At 40.8% G+C, this 16,193-nt stretch overlaps 1 protein-coding gene across 1 annotated transcript; it reads right to left on the reverse strand.

Moving 5' to 3' along the window:
• Nucleotides 1-1,466: 1,466 nt before the first annotated feature.
• Nucleotides 1,467-11,265, reverse strand: RP9 (RP9 pre-mRNA splicing factor). Its single transcript, XM_057367711.1, has 6 exons — nucleotides 11,030-11,265; nucleotides 9,359-9,389; nucleotides 8,467-8,596; nucleotides 8,064-8,155; nucleotides 6,574-6,635; nucleotides 1,467-5,490 (listed from the first exon to the last, which is right to left on the reverse strand). The coding sequence occupies exons 1-6, from the start codon at nucleotides 11,230-11,232 to the stop codon at nucleotides 5,271-5,273; spliced, it is 738 nt and encodes a 245-aa protein (XP_057223694.1). The 5' UTR covers nucleotides 11,233-11,265; the 3' UTR covers nucleotides 1,467-5,270.
• Between the last annotated feature and the right edge of the window lie 4,928 nt (nucleotides 11,266-16,193).

Here is a 16,193-nt window from a genome sequence, read left to right on the forward strand (position 1 = left end):
TAATGGAAATAGACTGATCTAGATGAAGTGGATAGCTCAAAATATATGTAAGTTTCCCCTCCACCCTTGTCAAAGAAGGCCATTGTCGCTGTGTGAGAAGAATAAACGTGATACTGCCAGTCTTGAATGATTCCCAAATAAAGTGATAGTATGAGTGAAAAAGCCCAACAAAAACCCAACAAGACAAACACCTGGTTTCCCTTAAAAAGGGTGGGGTGAATGGACAGAYAGAACTTCTCTTTGGCCTCCTCTCCCATTATTCTGTCTGTGCCCTAAAGTAGCCTAAACGGATAAAAGTAGAATTTCCTGTGACTGCATTCAAGTTTTGTGCCTACCTATTACTAGTTTGACCTGTAACTGAAGTTACACAGTTTTCCCTCTTAGTGAGTTGGGTTTCCATACCCAACTGATTCTTATCTATTATTTTTAATAGCACCTGCTTAATTGTTGAAGCTCTGCTGTAGCTACAACCTTTACCCCAAGCTATAAGGGAAAGAAGCCATTTTGCTGACAAGTTTTGRATTTCTTTCTCCTCCTAACAATGCAAGAAAACAAAGGAAATAAAAATTCCTATTTGTCTTCTGTGCTGGACAAAAGCTCCACACCAGAACCTCAAAGAATAAAATGAGGAATTACTTCWAGCATGGAGCTTTTTAATACCCAATCCTGCTGATAGGCTTAGTTGTATCTTTTGCTGCTTATCTGGTAAAGGAATATTCATGACCTCACAATCAGAGGACATTCTTACTTTTGGGAATGGGTGATTCTTAACAGGTGAATGATCCTGTTTGATCACTCCCAATGATCAAACTGGTCATCCTTTTAGAGGTCTTGCACTACTCAGTGTGATTTCTACTCAGATGCAAAATGCAATTTAGGGCCTAGTGATGCTCCCCAGAGGATGTGAGTGTGTAGCAGCAGGAGTGTTTAGACAGCTCTTTGTCTGAAAATAAACACTATTCTAAACTGGTTATTATCCTGTAGTATAGCCATGCTATGCCCAGYGCTTAAAGTAGTATGCATGAATGCTCCAGTGTTCAAAAAATAATTTTGATAAGGTTATATGAAGTGTATTATATCTAACAGTACTAGTCCTGTGACTTTAAAAYAAAATCTTCTTGGCTTTATTTTCCCATTCAGCAGCACGGACAATTTGTGGATTGCATCTTAACTGGCTTACAGCTGAATCTAATGTTCCAGTGGGTAAAATGACCATGCTTCACAAAGGTTGTGAAGTACAAACTGCACTTAAAAGGCTGTCAATTCAAGCCTAGGCTCTTTTTATTCAGCCAGGTAACTAGGCACAGTGATACTTCTTTTTGCAGATGCACATACACSTGAGCTTTTGTTACCAGTGCAGCCAGACTGACTGCCCAGTGACTCACTGCAGTGCTGGCAGTACTGCGAACTTGTAACTGTCGAAGTACTGCATTGCCTTGGAAGTTTTCCTGCTGCTTCCTGCAGCATCTCCTGAAAGACAGCTGAAGAATCTATTTGCTGCTTGGCACACCAGTAACMAACTTTAGAGGCCTCTGAGATTGCCATACTGAGAGCATTGTTTGGACAGACTTACTGTCTCTGGCTCAAGATTTCTAAACTATTATTTGTAGCTAACTGAAACCTCTGTTGCAAAGTGGGTGTGGCATAATCGCTGATGTGGAGCTGTGGGTTATGTTGTCTTGCCAGGTATTAACTCTGTATTTTAATTTTCAGTGCAGTAGCACCTGGATGGCATGAAAATTTTTCCCTTTTACAATGCCGGATGTTCTGCCTTATATTGGAAAATATTAACTACAGGTCTTTCTATTAAAATCAAACAAAGGAAGATCAGAGCCAATGGCAAAAAAAGAAACCAAACCCCAAAAGCCTGTAATGCTTGTGGCATGCTAACTGACGGCATGCCAAAGAAGAACAAATTCATTCTTTTTTTAGTCCTCAGCTTCCCCGACTCACTGCCACTGGCTGTCTCACTGAAAAGGCTATAAACTGCAGCTAATTTCATGGCCAAATAAATAAGACAAATATCAGTATTTTTCCTGAAATATCTTTCTGACAAAAATGTTCAAGAGTATTAAGATAAAAGACCTGGGAAGCTGTATTGCTTTTGAGGTTTGTTTTAGCTGCATTTCACACATTTAATTTCAAGGGACTATATAATTATATAGCTATTACTACTTGGGCTTCAACAGAACTGTCAGATGGAAATATACATGTCTATGAAGAAGGCYGGAAAAACATGTTTCTTGAACAGAAACATTAAATGGTTAAGATTTAAAAAATAAGGCTAGTCAGTCTTTCAAGACTACAACTTTCTATCCTGCTTTTAGGGTTTACTTCTACATAGAAGTKTTTTTCATTAATATAAAGGGATGCTGGTATTTATTCTACGTATTTTTAAAAGACTTATCTTAAATGACAGCTTTGGCACTGTTTAAAATGCCAAATGATTACATGAATCATGCTTCTTAGCACTCTAGCCCTGGCTGTTAAAATCACCACTATAAATCTTAGTCTATTGAAACTGTTAAATTTTTACATGCTACTTTCATGAGCTGCAGTAAAGACCTACGTGTATGGGATATGACACAGACTTATAAAACTGGAAATTATATAGGCAGAACAAACAGGATTCAGTTGTTTATATACCTTCTAGTGCAAGATTAAAGGTGTGTGAAATTAAACTAGCATACAGAGTGTGTAAGCCAATTGCCATGGATTTGTAATAGTGAAGAAGAGTTAATTACTGAAGAAAACAGCAAGGTTTACAAGAAGTGAGTGGAYAGAAAAGAAAATATGTATCTAAAGCTACTAAGTACTGAAATCTAACCTATGATTTAAAGTACTTCTACTAGAGATACTCTCAGCAGTAGAAGCTGAAAGACCATTTCAGTGAAGTAACAGAAATAAGGCCAGTGAGTTTGCACTGCTCTGCTGTGTAGGAATCTTCTATTAACCATGACTGGAATGATACTAATACAAACAGACCTTTAGTCAGGCATAGAAGAGTGACTTAGYATCTCAAACTTTTAAATTAGAAATCATACAAGTCAATGGTGTCCTGAGGCATTTTTCTTAATTGTTCTAATAATAGACTCTGGTAGATATGAAGAAAGTTCCATTAACAAGGGAGGGGATTACAAAGGAATAACTGAACTTGTTTTTATTAAACTAAGCTTCAGGACAATCTTAAATGACAAAAGCTGAACTAACTGTAGAGATCTTTAGCTAGCTCTGCTTTAGACAAGCCTGAGTAAGAATTCTCTTGGAATGCATCAGATGAGTATCAGGCTTCCAGCATCTGTTCAATTATCAATGCATGAATCTCAGCACTAAGAGTAGCAATACAAGAATCCTAGAACAGTTTAGGTTCAAAGGGACTGTAAAGATCATCTAGTTTCAACCTCCTGTCACATACAGGGCCACCTCCTACTAGACCAGGTTGCCCAAAGCCCTGTCCAGACTGGTCAAGAGAACCAGTCCATTATAAATCTCTCCAGGCTATTCCAGCTGTTAAATCTTTTCCTGGTGAATGAGCAAGGGCCTTAGAATGTGATGATRCTTAGGGAAGTTCCGGTGACTACCACGAGTCACCAGTAAATCCCATCACAGGGAGATTTGCTAAATACAAGCTAAAATACAACTCTGCCTTCAAGCTCTGGGAATATGATAAAAAAGATTTTTTTTAGGCAAGGCCTACTTAATCTTGTTTTTMCTCAGAACATATTGTGAATGACTGGCAAGGAATTGGGAGGTTATTTTTACTAAATCACTCTTAAGACATGTGGAAGGGAGAAAAACATTTTAATTTATGCTTTCCCTTCTTCTCCAAAGCTCTCTGCAGAAAAAACATTTCAGATATATTTAAGTCTATGGTTCCTTGATTTCACTCTCAATATTCACTATAATTCATYAGAGCTTTATCGTGTAGGATTATTTTTTCAGTATTAGTATAACTACAGAGCCTAAGTTCTACAGAAGTCCTTTCAAAGAAAATAGTTTTCTCTTTCCTTTTGCACAGCACCAATCTCCATCATCTAGTTCCTCAAGTCACAGCTCTGTACCAATGTACCTTAAGGATTCAAAGAGAGTTGCTTACTGTAATGCTGTTTATAGTTATCTCCACTGTCCTAGTTGAGTGTGTAGGATTATTTAAAAGTGTAGTCAGTACATAAGATCTGTGTGGTCAGTACCTAAGATCTACACAGTACACAAAGCTTTCTCTTCTTCCTGCTTACAAATTCTTTGCTATTGCTCTGTGGTTTTATCCATACAGTTGAAAACTATTTTGAGAACCTTACACATTTATATTCTTTTGGGACAATTAAAAAAAAGTTACCTCATCAARTAATTCTCATAAATATAAATAAAGTTGGAATTTATTACTTCCAAGCCTTTTCAAAAGGAAACATCTCCCTCAACTTGTATCAAAACAATGGCTACTGAAGAATATRCATTAATTAGTCTTTTAAATTTCTTCCATGAAACCTCCCTTTTTATAACTAAACCCATTACCTCTTCCCAGTTAAGCTGAATATCTAACATCCTTATACTTGGCTCCCGCTCCTATGGTTTAGACACTGTAGCTATTTCACTTTGTATGTTTCAGTACTGTGTAATAATGGTGGTGATAYTGAGGTTTTGTTACACACACACAAACAAAAAACATCAAGTCTTGTCGATGCTGCAATTTTGTCTTAAAGTAAATCCCCTCGATTACCTTTTTTCCCCTGCAGCAGTACTCTTTATTTCCCTAGCTGCCAATATTAGGATAAGTACACAGAACTTCAGCATGGATGCAGAAAAAAGAAAATACAGTACAATCTGTTCATTTTAAGCACTAAGTGAGCTCTCAGTGCTCTGCATGGCGCAAACTGCAGTCCTGTTACAACAAGGCTTTGTATATAATAAAATAACTTCATGGAGTAAAGACACTCCAACAGACAGTCTGCCAATGYTGCAGGTTTGTCGGTGATCCTTCGGTGGTCGCCTCTTTTTGCCGCTGGTCACAGGCAGCACTGCAGAGGCCCCATTTGACTGAGACTGATGACCCTCAGTGTGGGTTTTACAGCACAAAGATATGGTTTAATGCAGCTTTCTTCTTTCTGACTGCAGAGGGGCAGAAGAGGATGCCCGTGTGGGATGCTGTGTTCATACACATGTATGTTTCAAGTTTAATAAAGCCCTTTCTGGTGTTTTCCTCCTCATTCTTTGGATCTTCCCTCGCAGTTTGCTGTAGTAGAGGTCAATGAGCATGCAGCAGGTGACTGCTGTCAGTCAGATTCTGACTTTTCATTAGATTTGGATGACTTATGCTTCCTCTTTTTCTTCTTCTTCTTTTCTTTCTTTTTCTTTTCCTTTTTTCTCTTTTTCTTCTTGTGTTTATGTTCTGAGGAAGTGGAGCTACTGCCACCTTCATCATCCTCATCACTGTCATCACTGCTATCAGATTCTGAGGTAGAGTCCTCCAGGAGCTGCTTCAGTTGCTGTATCCTGAATTCAAAAAATGTGAATGAAAATCCTTTCTAGCTCTCCTCTACCTAAATAGTAATTTATTCTAGCTTTCATCTTTCCCTCCTGGSTTGAGGAATGGAAGCTGCATGCAAAGGGCAGGGGAACACTTCCTCTTTTGCCTAATTACACTCTTGTTACAGATAATATCGCAAACTGATAGAAGTAACCTCCTTTGAGACAAGAAGACRTTCTGCTTTTAGGGACTTTCCATCCCATTGGATAGGAGAGGCAGACTAGCTTATTGGTTTATTTATGTGTGCAATAACAAGGCAACAGCTATCACCAGCTCACCTGGTGATAAGAAGTTCTATGCTAATCCATACAGAGGCATATTGAGATTATACAATGACACTCATTTCTACTGATAGAGGTGACATCAGTGAAGCTGACAGTGGGCTCTGCTCTGGATGCACTGGGTTGAAAGACACTCTTCTTTTGTACTTTCAAGAATTACCGGCACATTAGGGAGACAAAGTATTTGCTTATGTTATTGTTGTCTTCTGTATACTCTTCAAGGATTCCTCTGCAAGAGTGCTGCTCTATGGGCCACCTATAGCTTGTTCGTTGATCCCACTGAGGCAGTTCAAGCAAGAAAACATTAAAAACTGCCACTTTATATAGTGAATAATGACCTCACAAAAGTAGCAACATCAGGTGCCTAGAACTAGCTTTCTAAATCCACCCCTTCACTTCTACTGAAAGCATTCTGACTTAAATATTTTTTAAAACATCTCAGTGAAGTCAGTGAAAGAAAAAAAATGAACTATTTTTTCACGCCTAAACCAAAATTTCAGCTGAGTACCCGAATATTCTGGCATAAATGAATACAACTCCTCTTTAAACTTTGTTTTGGAGAAAACAGAAGCTWAAGAATTAAAGAGCTAGGAAGTACTGAAGAGTGACTAGAAAGCAAAAATGCATTGGTATGTCACCATAAATGAACTGTCATTAAAAAGATCTTTTGAGCTAAAAGTAAGCTTAAAAAATGTTACCTATACATTAGTACCACGTTACCAAAATAAAAACTAAATTGAAAATGCACTTTATTACAGACACACTTACCTCTTTTCTTTTTCATGACGTTTGTTTTCCCTTATTATATCGTACATTGGATCTTCATGTGCCTTTAAAGTAAAAAAACAGGAAATACAGTGTTATCTCCAATGGTTTTATTTACTTAAAAAATAAGCCAAGGCAACCAAATGCAAGATGCTTTTATCAAAAGATGGAATATGCTTAGCAAGCTCTTAATTCACTCTCAGACTTAGCACTATTCATCTGAACTGGTGTATTTGCTTSAGGGAAAGCTTATCTAGCTATATCTCCAATGTAGGGGACTCTCCTTAGGTATAATACCTCCCTCTCTCTCCCAYGACAGCTAACTACAAGAATCCCATACATAATCTGTGGGAATAGTAGGACATAGATGGAATACTCAACTTCAAAATAATGAGCTGTACCCTTAAAGTATATTAAAAAATCTGGATATGAACAAACAGGAAAACAGGAGTAAGGAATCTAAGACAAACAAATAATGAGGTTGGAGTTGTCCTATCATGCTATGCACTACAGGTTCTTAAATSAGATAGTTTTAAATTAAATGGGCATTGCAGCAAAAGATAGCTGTGAAGGAAGACRGCAAATAAACTTTGCAGACATTTAAGATGAGTTCATGCCACGCAAGAATGCAGAAAAAAGGTGGGATGATAATTTCTGCTGAAAGATTAAGGAAAAAGCCCAATAGAGAGAAGAGACAGCAGGTGATGCCCAGAGGTGGGAATTAAAACTTCAGCAGCAAATGAAAGCACCATGAAGGGCCTTGGACATACAACAAGAGTTTGATGCAATAAAGAAGCCTGAAGGAAAATGAAGAATAGAGGCACTCTGCTCATGGGAAAGGGTTAAAAAATATTCTTTGCAGTTGCATATAATCAGTATGAGTGCAGAATCTGAACAGACTGATCCAAAATTAAATTCTTCAAGGATAGATATGAGGACATAAGACAGGAAGTAATGATAGCTTAAAATATAGGTTAATGATGCAGAACAACAGAAATAGTTAAAGAGATCACACAAGAAGAATCTGCAGARCTGAGCTGTAGCTTCATGTAGCAAGAGATCAGACTTGTAGACAATGACTGGATTACAGACCTAGACAACAGCATTCATGATGTGGTTGTTCACAGCGAGAGAAGGCTTGAAGCAGCTGTAATGTGGGCAGCTCAAGCTTGACTAAACATTTTTTGTTWTGTTGACATTTTAATCACAAAAAAATAAATACAATGGTTGAAACAGGTTCTTGAAGATTTCCAATTTGTATGTAAAAATTACTAATTTTCCTCTTGAAGAGYAGATTTTCTGCAAAGTAGTCAAACATCCAACCACATCTGTAGCTTTTTCTTTATTAGGAGGTTTTCGGCATCTATATTATACTAGAGACAGAGGAAAAGTCCTTAATAAAGCATCATCTATCAGGTTTCTCTTCACTTGCAAGATTATGCAYTATGAGCACTAAAAAACACAAGAAATAATAGTACAATATTGGTACTCACAACTCTAAATTGTTCCAATTTCTGATTGCCTTTAATAAAGAATGGGCATTCCTTATCTCCTGTTCTGTGTCCATAACGTTTACATCTCCAACCTTTAAAAAAAGAAGCAGCTGTGAATTGCACCTCTGAGACAGATCAGAAGTATAAAAAGCCAAAACCACATTTCTGCAAAGTATTTTCAATCTATTGAAAGAAACTGAGAGATACAAGTAGTATGCTGACAAATGTAATTTCCATAAAGTACAAGGGTATTACAGCCTTCAAGATATTGGTTGCTTTTAGATCAATATGATGCCAATTTACCTGGACTTCATCATCTGTCCACCCCACATTCTGCCCTCCCCCAGAGTAAATGGATGGATATATGATGGTCCAATGACACCTGGAATATTTTCAGCCTTACACTGCATTACTTTGACTTCTTTCCCCAAAGGCATCCAAAGGCCTTTTGTAGGGGCATGTGCCAGGAATTCTCGTGCACTCTCATTGCCTGGTACATCAGGTATGCAGTCTTCTGGTTTTGTTTCATTCTCCTACCAAAAAAAAAGAAAGATAGGGAAAATAAAATAAAATAACTTCCTTTTTTAACTTTGCAAGAACTAATACCTCAAGTATGCAGACCTTCACTTAATAGGAAACATATTTCCCCYGTAACTCTTTTTCCTTGTAACACACAAAAGATCTAAAATACTTGACCTTTTCTTTTTCCCTCCTCCATGAATTTTGCAGTCAGAACTTTACTGCAAAGGAATTTCATTCATTCCCATCTATTTTAGTAATTTATTAAAATAAATCATATAAATGAAAACACAGAGCAGAGACTTTTTTATCCTCTACCTGCTAGTAAAACATAACAATTACAAGAAAGCTTTTACAACACAGAATGGTACTTTTTAGGTTAAAATGATTATCTTGTGGCTTAGATATATAAACTTGGCAAAAGTAATGATCATGATGAAATATTTCAGCCTAAGCAATGGAAAAGAATCTTGAAAAGATGTCATTCAAACTGAAAATCYGCTTTCCATAAATGGCTCTCCTCTATCCACGCAATTAAATATTGTACAAAGCATGCTAAAAGATGATGAAAGACTTGGTCTCCTTCTGTCTGATTCTGGGCATTTCACTCTGGATCACCAGCTCAAAGAGGTCAGCTTGTAATGATTCTCTGGGTTTTCCTGGGGAGCACTTACTTTTCTCTGTAATTTATATAGGTAACACAGGCACTTAAACACCAAAGAAGAGGTTTTGTGAAAATCCCTCACAATCCTAAAAACTTACTGGTATTTACCAACCTTAATTAGCCCAGGGGGAGGTTTCTCATAGCTGAAAAGCAAAAGAAATATTGTTACTCTGCAGCTTAGCACAGAAAAATACATTGAGAAAATACAGTTTTCCAGTGGTACAGGGTTAAAACCTTCAGCTCACATTTTTCCTTAAATTTTACCCTATAACTAATAGCTAACAACTACAACTGAACACAGATAGCTGGATGCAAACTGACTTAGAGACAGCATTTGTCATATCATCACGTCTCCTGCAAACATCCTTTGGATTCATATTTTTGTAGGAGCACAGCTACTTCCTGTGAACGTGTTATATACGATTTAGCCTCACACACCATAAATGCATAATCCTCTCCTCTTTTTCTGTAGCACCCCTTCCCAAGCTGTCACTGAACCAAACTTCTTTACTCCAGCACTGCTGAATCATAGTCAGCTGAAAATGTCAAGTCACGCTGTTCCTTGTATCTAATTTGCCAGCCCAAACTARTATATAATAATTTCATCATCTTCTGTGTATTAAACCTAAAGACAGACCCCAACTAAACAAGATACTATATTTTCTGCAGCATCCCTTTGGGGTTAACAGTAGATATAACATTTATTAAAACCCAASTAGGAAACAGGTGCAACATGGAGCACGCAGCAACTATGAAACTGCATATGCTAAATGATCCTGGAAATAAAGAATACACATCACCTACAAAGATGAAGACCTGTATAAATGAATTTGTTCAATTTTGGGGTTTCCCCACCCAAAATCTCATCTGCATTTAAACAGATACACTGTTTTCTGTAAACTGCTGCCTTAGCAAAAAGATAGAATGATCTTAGAAGACGACAGAGATTTCTTTTGGTTTTGTTTTTCAATGGTAYATAAAGATCAGCACTGTGCAAGCCCAGAGTCCTAAAATCCTCTGCTTTTATGGAAGACTCTTTTTAACAAGACTTTCTGGACATTATCCAAATTAAGTCAGCAGGACACAAAACAGCTGTACAGGCTGTACATCGTTTTAGGGCATAAGTTTGATGGCATATACAGTATTTCATTGGCTTAGCTGTGCACACACACACACATCGCTACATACCTATAGGAATGCTAGGCACAATGATTTTAATGTAGTAAGAACAGMAGGGAAAAGGTGCTTAAAGTATGTTCATCCCATCCTTATAAAAATAACTTTGGAGTACTTTTTGGTGTATTTAATAACAAACAGATTTTCACTTCCACGTGAGAAAGGAAAAAAAAGGTATTCTTATGAATCTTCTGATCTTTTTGYTCCATTAAAATAATAATTATTTTTCAGTGAAATAGCATAAAGCTTTTACAGTACCACAGGCTACTAATGGAGTYATCAGGCAGATCTCAAACCTTTTTATCCCAATTATTTTTTTTTTAAAGTCCATTCTAGTAGAACAACCTCTGCTTCTATGCTGTATCTCTCAGACTTGGAAGAAACCTGGGAGAACCCCAAAAAGCCTTTCGTAAGTCACCAAGCAGCTTTACTACTGGCCCCGAAGCTATGTGCCGTCTCACCCTTAAGGGGACTGGGGAAGAATAAACACCACCCCCCCAAAAAAMCCCAAATCCTGCACTGGAAACGAGCCCCAAACGCCGGCGCGGTGCGCYCAGGGCAGAGCGGGGCGGGAGCCGCGGGCAGCCTCCCCTCCTCCGCTCCTTACAAAGACTCCAGGTGCTGGATCTTCTGGAGCTGCTGCGCCTCCTGCCTCTTCCGCTTCCTCTCATGCCGCTCCTGGGTCCTGCCGCCACTCGCCGCAGGCTCCGCATGGCTCCTGGCCCGCGCCTGGCTACCCCTCGCCGCCTCCTCCTCCTCCGCTCCCTCCTCCCCGTCCTGCCCCTGCCCCCTGTGTGCCCGCTGGGCCATGGGCGCGGCAGGCAGAGCCGCAGCGCCCGGCGGGGACCCGGCGACGCCCCCTGCCCGCCCCCCGCATCCCGGTTTCCGGCCGAGCGCCGACTTCCTCCGCCCTCGGCACCCCGCCCCTCACGGCGYTAGCCGGGCTCCCGCAGCCTCAGGCGCCCCCGGTGCCTTACCGCGGGTTTGGAATRACGTGTGCAGGGTTGTGCCTTYAAAATTTAAATTTAAAATTTAAATMMAAATTTAAATTTATCACGGGTATTTAAAATGTGAAAAAAAGTAGCAATCGTTAACAGTCATATGCGTGCCAAAAGCCCCAGTCATTCCTCCCTTGCAGGAGAGGCCACCTCTCCGCTGTGGGGAGACCCCACCTGGAATGCTGCATCCCGTTCTGGGGTCCCCAGCGTAGGAAGGACATGGAACTGCTGGATCAAGGCCAGAGGAGGCCACCAGGTTGATTAGAGGGGTGGAGCACCTCCCTTGTGAGGAAACCCTGAGAGAATTGGGATTTTTCTGGAGAAGGCTCCTGGATGGCCTTATTGTGGCCTTCCATTACGTGAAAGGACTTACAAGAAAGATGGAGAAGGACTTTATACAAGGGCATGAGGGGACATGGACAAGGGGAAATGGATTCAAACTGAAAGTAGGTTTACGTTAGACAGTGGGAAGAAATTCTTTACTGTGAGGGTGGTGAAGCACTGGCACAGGTTGCCCGGAGAAGCAGTGGATGCCCCACCCCTGTCAGTGTTCAAGGCCGGGTTTGAGGGGCCCCTGAGCAACCTTGCTCAGTGGAAGGTGTCCCTGCCCATGTCAGGGGACTGGAACCAGATGATCTCTAAGATCCCTTCTAACACAAAGCATTCTGTGATTCACACACCAGAAACTGAGGTATCTATGGATAGGCCTGGGGGAATATTGCAGTGGGGTGGCCATGAGGTGTCAGGGAGCAGGTGTCTCCAGGGTGGAGGGAAGGCTGAGGGGATTAACTCCCTCACCAAGTTGGGGATGTGGCTGAGGGGTCTCTGAGGTTGGGGAGAGGGGWTGGATATGCAAGGAGGGCCCAGTCATGATGCTCACTGGACTTTCTGTACTGTGATGGTGGTGAGTTTCTGGAACAGGTTGCYCAGGGAAATWGTGGATRCCCCATTCCTTGAAGTGCTCAAAGCYGGGTTGGATRGAGTGCTGAGCAACCYKGTGTAGTGAAAGATATCCCTTTGCAAGGGAGTTGGAACTAGATGATCTTCAAGCTCCTTTCCAACCAAAGCCATTCTATGGTTCTATGATTCTATGCTTGCCAGTGGCCAAGATACATGTGACTGGAGGGAGGAGAAGATCAGTATCTGTGAAGAGCCATTTTAATCTTGGTTTGCCTCAACACTGCTTGTCAGAGGCATGTGGGGGAAGGGGTGCACACGTGCAGCCTGCAGGAGGCAAACAGGAGATGGGTGAGGCCTTGTCTCTGGGGGGATTTTGCCTGGCAACACCTTCATGGACATCTGGAGACACTGCTCTCCCCAGAGACATCTCTCCAATCGGATGGTAAAGGGCTCCACCGATGGAAGAAGCTTGGACTTGACCAATGATCTCCTGGTCAGCAGGTGGACTTTGGGAGGAGCCAGGTGATATAAAAATCAACTGCGCCCTGAGTTTTGGGGAGCTGGATTTTGCGGGGGGAGGGGTCTCTGTGTGTGCGTGTGGCTGGGGTTTTTGCTGCTCCTGTTGCTCGGTCGCTCTCTCTTTGTTGCTCACTGCTGCTGAGGGGTCCATCCTGCCCGGATTTTGCCGTCACTAGCTTTCGCTCGCCCCCACGTATCCGCCTTCCCTCCTGGGCGCTCGGCAGGATGCCATCTGCCCTCCAAGCCTCGAGTGCAGTGTCTGCCTTGCCCCGCTCATTCGCTGACCCAGCCTCCGCTGTCCTGCCTGTGCCACCTGCCTGCCTCCGACCTCGCCCGCCGCCGCGATCCTCTTCGACTCCACCCAGGGTCCCGGACCTGTTCGAGTGTCCACTCACCGTGTGTCCGGCAGTCCGTGGGAACCGCTCTTCTCCCCGAGCTCTCTCCCTCGGGCAGCAGCGCTCACCCCGCTCACGTGGAGGTTGACGGCACACCCAGGTCCTGCTGGTGGTAATGCCCGCTCTCTCCCTCTGTCTCCTTTCTCTCTCTACCCATTCCTTTTCCATTTTCCTTTCTCTTTTCCTGTCTTTTCCAGCCCCCTTTAGTGGGCAATTACTTGTTCTCATTCTCAGATACAAAGTTTGTGTCGTTTGACTTCATTGCGTTCTCGACCACCCATTTTAAAAGAACTCCTCGCGGTTCCCCATGGTTGGAACGAGACAGCATCCCAAACACTCAGAACTGGATTTGGTTTTTCTTTCTTTTACTTTTTTTTTTTTAGATGGGTGCCACGGAAGGTACGTGTTAGTTATGAGGGAAGGTCTAGCGCCAAAAAGTCTCTAAATAGAGACTTTATTTTGGAAGCAAACCTGGTAAGGKCTGCATAGGGCCATGCTGCTGTGTTGGGGACTAGGTGACAAGCAAATAGCAATCTTCTCTTCAGTGTATGGGCACCCCTAGACAGCCAAATCTACCCCCAGCCTTTGCAGTTTCATGCCTTGGCTGTGATCTCTCTGTTGGAGGATGAGCAGCTGAGGTAGGTTAGTGTTGGGAAGGCAAATTTTAAATTTCTACCTTTGTCTCATGCTTTTGGCACATGAGATTTTGGGAACTGCTTAAGAGCTAAGTGAGATACAAAAAAAGAGATCTTAGAAATCCTGGAATTGAAGGTGTTTTTACCTKTGATCACTGTAGTGCTTCAATAGTGCACATCAAAGGCAAAGGATGATAATTGCTATTACAGCACCCTATGATTTTGCAGTACAAACACAATCCTGAGAGTGCCTATTTTTTACAAGGGAAAAAACAATCTAATAGATTATTTAGCAATGTAATATTATTAAACAAGCACTACTTTAATACTGTTTTAGCTTTTACTTGGTAAAACCTCATTTGGGATGATTAATCACATTCCTTGTTTCTACTTTCATTCAGCTAAGCGGCTGCCATTGTAACTCCACATTCCAGGAAACTATTTTTGTCCAATTAATTGCCACAATCTTTTCAAGGCAAAAGGTGCTTATTATAAGGATTAAACAAAATAATCTAGCCTTTGCATGTCATTACACTAATATACACTATGGATGAAGATTTTTATTTCGTACACCAAATTTTGTAGGTTTATTGGCACTGGAAAGAATGCAGCAGCCATTCTACCACAGAACAACACACAGCAGCAAAGCGACATAACCTTGCAGATATATTTACCCAAAAACTCAACTCCTGCTCTACACTAATTCCAACATATCCATCTGACTGAGATGTCGCATAAGTTGTGAGTTAACCATTTTCATTCATTCCATGGGTTTGTAGACWGCTTGTGTATTTTGCTTAGCAGCAGGCCTTTGGTAAACTCAGAAGAACAGACTGAATTGATGGCATGTCTTGCAAAGGCAGATCACAGCAGCTGACCCAAGRTGCAAAACTCCATTAAGACCTCTTGTCTAAAGGCCTAGAGACAAAATCTGTTTATTTGCTAATCTGAGTTAAATATCTGTGTATGGGGCAAATGCAAGGTGATGTGATTTAATATAATCCACTGTGAAGCCAGTCAAGCAGATGACTTGATATTTRCTGGAGGCTAAGAGATTTGCTGCTGTGACAGTCCTGGCATGTGGTAACATGTCAAATTGCAAACACTCCCTTACATGGTCATGTATCTTCAAGCAACAAGTGAGGCAGCAGAAATATTTTTAGGTGTTGCAATTACATTTAAAATGTCTGAAGGAACTTAGATGAGACACATTATCAATTTTTCACTCTGTTTAGAGAAATGGCAATAMTTACTATTGGCAATAGTTAAGGACCAGCTGGAGTTATGCCTRCTAAACAGAGACTTTGTGTTGGAAGCAAACTGAAGTGATATAATAGAGTTTTTTGGCCCCCTTCACACCAGTGTTGTAATTTTCAAGTTACTTTTTACTTCACTTTTTCAAGCCAATGGGGTAATCAGACTCTGAAACAACTTTCCAGCATGACAGAAAACCTAATRTGATTCTAAGAAGTTTCCAGTTCATGGATGGTTTCTGTGGCAGATATATGCAACAGCAAAAGACACAGTTCTCCAGAAACCCTACCAGTCTCGTTTTCGTACACCCTTGGCTGTCCTTGGCTGAAGTAAGAAGACTTCTGCCAGTTTGGAGCAGGTAAGAGCCTGGCTTAGATGGCCTCAGATTCAATGACTTCAGCCTTGACAGAATAATTGGCACAAATTCAGGAACTAAGGGCATGGTCTCCACAGAAGTGTGGGGTTGCAATGAAGGCAGAAGGACAGACCATAGTATACATAATCCTCTTCTYACTGTTAAGTCAGTGGGATCTTGGCTGTGTTCTTTGTGTCCTAGTGGGTTGTACATCCAGGCTGTARTTTCTGATCAGATCGGGACATTTGGATGACACTCTTTACTGCAATAACTTAATGGGGCACACAGAAGATAAAATTTGATAGATACATAAATCTGCGCTGACACAGTGGTTTAAAYGTGTTCGTTCTTCAGTTTGATGCAGATAATTTTCAGTGCATTCTTCTCATCTGTCTTAGAAATGAACTTTAGCACTTTATTACCTGTTTTAGTAGTACCAAGGCCAGGCTTTTTAGGAAGACCAGATTATTTAAAGCCGTAGGTAACTCCAAAGTTTCTTTATTTTTTCCTTCTTTACTGAGAAGAAACCCTGCATTCCTGTGTTGCACACTTACTCAAGAAGACAATTGATTTTATATAATGTAGTGCTTCAGCCATTTCAAAAAGTTAATTTTTTGGATAAATGTCTTACTACGGGTGTCATTATTCTGTTAGACCAGCTTCATCAAAACATCTRAGAAGAAACATTAATTGCTGTTGCAACGTGAAGTATCCA

Source organism: Malurus melanocephalus, unplaced genomic scaffold (assembly GCF_030028575.1).
Source record: "Malurus melanocephalus ecotype Western Australia unplaced genomic scaffold, MMel_1.1 scaffold_83, whole genome shotgun sequence".
Taxonomy (NCBI): Eukaryota; Metazoa; Chordata; class Aves; order Passeriformes; family Maluridae; genus Malurus; species Malurus melanocephalus.